This window comes from Capsicum annuum, unplaced genomic scaffold (assembly GCF_002878395.1).
Source record: "Capsicum annuum cultivar UCD-10X-F1 unplaced genomic scaffold, UCD10Xv1.1 ctg81743, whole genome shotgun sequence".
Lineage (NCBI taxonomy): Eukaryota > Viridiplantae > Streptophyta > Magnoliopsida > Solanales > Solanaceae > Capsicum > Capsicum annuum.
The window spans coordinates 1-3,444 of NW_025892487.1; the positions used below are offsets into that span (position 1 = coordinate 1).

Here is a 3,444-nt window from a genome sequence, read left to right on the forward strand (position 1 = left end):
ATTATAATTCTTGTAGTAATATAGATCAGACAATTTGAAAAATTATGTGCATACCTTGTTGATAGATCAAATAAATGGATTTTTATGGGCACAACAACACGAATATTATTTCAATTTGTTTATCTCAAAGTAAAAACTATCAAACTAGATAGAACTTATGACCCAACTGTATTTTTTTTTCGTATAAAGAGAGGTTATATAAACCTATTTTGTCTGTACAAATTTATCCTATTCCTATTTCAATTAAAATCGGTTTTGATTCAAAAATAAAAATTTAACTATGATTGTTTCACTAACAGAGGTGGATAGGCGGTGACCTTGAAACTGGACTTACGTCTATTAGTGCTTTAGTTTCTACTAAGACTAACTTTCCTCCTAAAAAAAAAAATAGTAATATTAAATTAATATTTCAAGTAATATTGATACTTTTTTTTTAAGGAAAAGTCAATCGCCTATTTTATTTGAAAAAAAAGGATTTTTTACTATTATTTTGAACCTAACTTTGGAGTTTAATTAATTATATTAGAAAATAATCTTTATTTTTAATATAGAATACATATAGATATAAATATAAATAGATAAGTATAGAGTAGAGAATATATTAAATCCAAATAACTTTTTTTTTAATCAAAACCGATTTTAATTAAAATAGGAATAGGATAAATTTGTACCGAATAGGTTTATATAACCTCTCTTTATATGAAAAAAAAAAACAAAAGACAGTTAGGTCATAAGCTCTATCTAGTTTGATAGTTTTTACTTTGGGATAAAAATTGGGATAATATTCGTGTTGGTGTGGCCAGAAGAATCCATTTATTTGATCTATCAACAAGGTATGCACGTAATTTTTCAAATCGTTTGATCTATATTACTACAAGAATTATAATACAACAACGTATCCAGTATGATCATGCAAGTGGAGTCTCCCACGAAGACATTACCACTACTATATAATTTATTTAGGTGAATTAACTTTACTAGCTAGTGTTTATAGTAGCGGCATAAAACATTAGGTGATTCTATATGTTGGTCGTGGGAGACGCTGATTTAGTCGAGGTGCGAGACGTTGATTTAGTCGAGGTGCGCGAAAGCTAGTCTGGACACTACGGTTATCAAAACAAATAGAGTAACGGCATAAAGTCGTTTGGTGCCTTTGCTGATAGGATTGAAATTGTGAATATTTTGATCATCTTATTTGAGTTGTTTGTGTGTGTCTATGTTTTGTGATGTTGCTAGCTCCTTATTAGACTGCTTTATTTCCATTTAGATGCAGAGTTACCCTATATATATAGCGGGTTCAGTTGAATCAGTAACTTTTGTACAAGCCCTTCATTTGTCATTAAGAAATTCATCGAATGTGTGCAAATTATTTGTTTAGCGCACGTAGTAACTTTAAAAGGCTAGAATCTTGGTTCCGCCACTGCTTGCATTTGTTATTATGTCTCTTATTGCAATCGTTGAAGAAGTGAAGTATCTTGTTAATTAACGAACATATTCTTATGAAGTAAACGTAGTATCTTGTTTGACGATTGACAGTATCTGCAACCAGACGGATGGGTGAACAAGTTGTCCCTCCTTGTGCTTCTCCCCGTAGACTGTTCCTCCGCACTTGGGAGGTTTCCTCACAAAGCTTGAAGGCTGTCGTTTCATTTGTCAACAACTTTAGGTGTGAAGTGCCATGGTTTGATGCACCACCCAATTATGTTGGTAAGTCTTTGACCTCTAAGAGTTTATTTAAACAATAGTATATATCACCTACATGAAATTAAGCTGAAACTTTAGGAATGCATATGTAGCCAGTGTGTAATTATAGTCTCTGAGCGGAGGTAATACAAGAGCGTCAAGTTAAGAAATCTACGTCAGAAGTTACAAATAAATCTTTTCTCAAGTCACTTTTGAATAGTTACATTAAAGTTTGCTTGGTTAATTCTAGACACTACATTATCCCTTTTTTTCAGTTATGACAGGCCAAAATATTCACCGAAACTCGTTGTTTAAACATTCTTGGAAAAAATGATTAGCTTTTTATGGTTTTTTTCTAGCTTAGGTGCCAGATATTGTTTGGAGATGAAAAGTTGCTTCTGTTTTAGTGTATTAACTGGTGAACTTTTGTGAAAAGTGTGCTCTCTCCAATTATGCGTGTTTTGTAATTTCCTTTGATATACCGAATTCCTTTTCTTCTTGTGTTTATTTCAGGGCCTCTTATTGAACTGTTGTGGGTGCAAATTATTAGCAATCCCTCAATATGCATTGCCTTTGCATATAGAAACTTAATGAATGGTCTGCGTGGTTACAAGATCTCGCAAGTTCTCGGCCCGATTCTCTTATCTGGTGCGATTTTAAACCATTTTGTTGTGATGTCTTTTGTTACGTATTGGTACTACGACAGGCCGTTCCGTTTAATTGGTGCTGAGGCAATATTTTTGATCGAGGTCATTCCTATGATAGTGGCATCTGCGTTGCATCACCTTTTGGAGTTCAATTATGGTTATCTGTATCTACTGCTTGGCTTCACCATGTATGTCTATGGCTGCGCGCACTTCATGCACATAGCATATGATATTGGAGTAAAAGACGTATTGCTAGGATTAGTATTGCAGATTCCTTTTTATATTGTGAACGGAAAGTTGTTAATTAGAGCGTTGGCTTTGAGCTTCTGTGTTGTGTTATGTTTCTGTAAATACATGATGTATTCTGCTCCTGAATTACCTGAGCATGGTAAAAGTACAAAGGAGTTGGAGCAGCTGCCTTGCTGATGTGAAGGTGTTTAGAGAGGGCAAATTTCATGTAATTTTACAGTATCATAAATAAATTAGGAGTCTTTGATTCACATTTGTTCTAGCTTATTTTATGCCCTTACCATTGCGTAACCGTATCAACGGAGAGCCATGGGATGAACTGATTCAGTTTTTGTCATTTAATCTAGGTGCGAGTATATTTTGGACTTTTCGATGCCTTTGTTTGTCTTATGTTTTATTATATATTTTTTACTGGTGAAACAGAATAGCCAACCAATTGTCTTTGATGGAAAAACCACCAAACTTTCACAAATGATGCTGGTGCCCAGATATATAATGATCCCTTGTCGTTCTTGGTAATCTGATCATGGCGTTTCAACCACCTCTTGGAACTGGTAGCAGCAATCTGGCAGAGACAGGCTGTTATGATCGGTCTTAAGTGGTGCAAGGAGCATAACTTCAATAATATTCTCTTTTAATAATCAACATGCTATAAAGGAAGTATGATGTACCTGTGTTATTACAAGAAACTATCAATGAAGGCGCATCATTCAACATTGTTATAGAGAAGGAAATCAAGTGGCGGATGCACTGGCAAAGGCAAGTTTGGTTATGTCAAACCAAGTTTTTCATTAGGCAACTGATCTACCTAGCTATGCGAAAGGTCCTTATAGGCTTGACCGGATAATGATGCCATCTTTTAGAC

General features: G+C 34.3%; 1 protein-coding gene across 1 annotated transcript; it reads left to right on the forward strand.

The window, feature by feature from the left end:
- Positions 1 to 700: 700 nt before the first annotated feature.
- Positions 701 to 2,945, forward strand: LOC124895388. The gene is made up of 3 exons (XM_047405820.1): positions 701 to 833; positions 1,537 to 1,707; positions 2,197 to 2,945. The coding sequence occupies exons 2-3, from the start codon at positions 1,554 to 1,556 to the stop codon at positions 2,754 to 2,756; spliced, it is 714 nt and encodes a 237-aa protein (XP_047261776.1). The 5' UTR covers positions 701 to 833; positions 1,537 to 1,553; the 3' UTR covers positions 2,757 to 2,945.
- Positions 2,946 to 3,444: the final 499 nt, after the last annotated feature.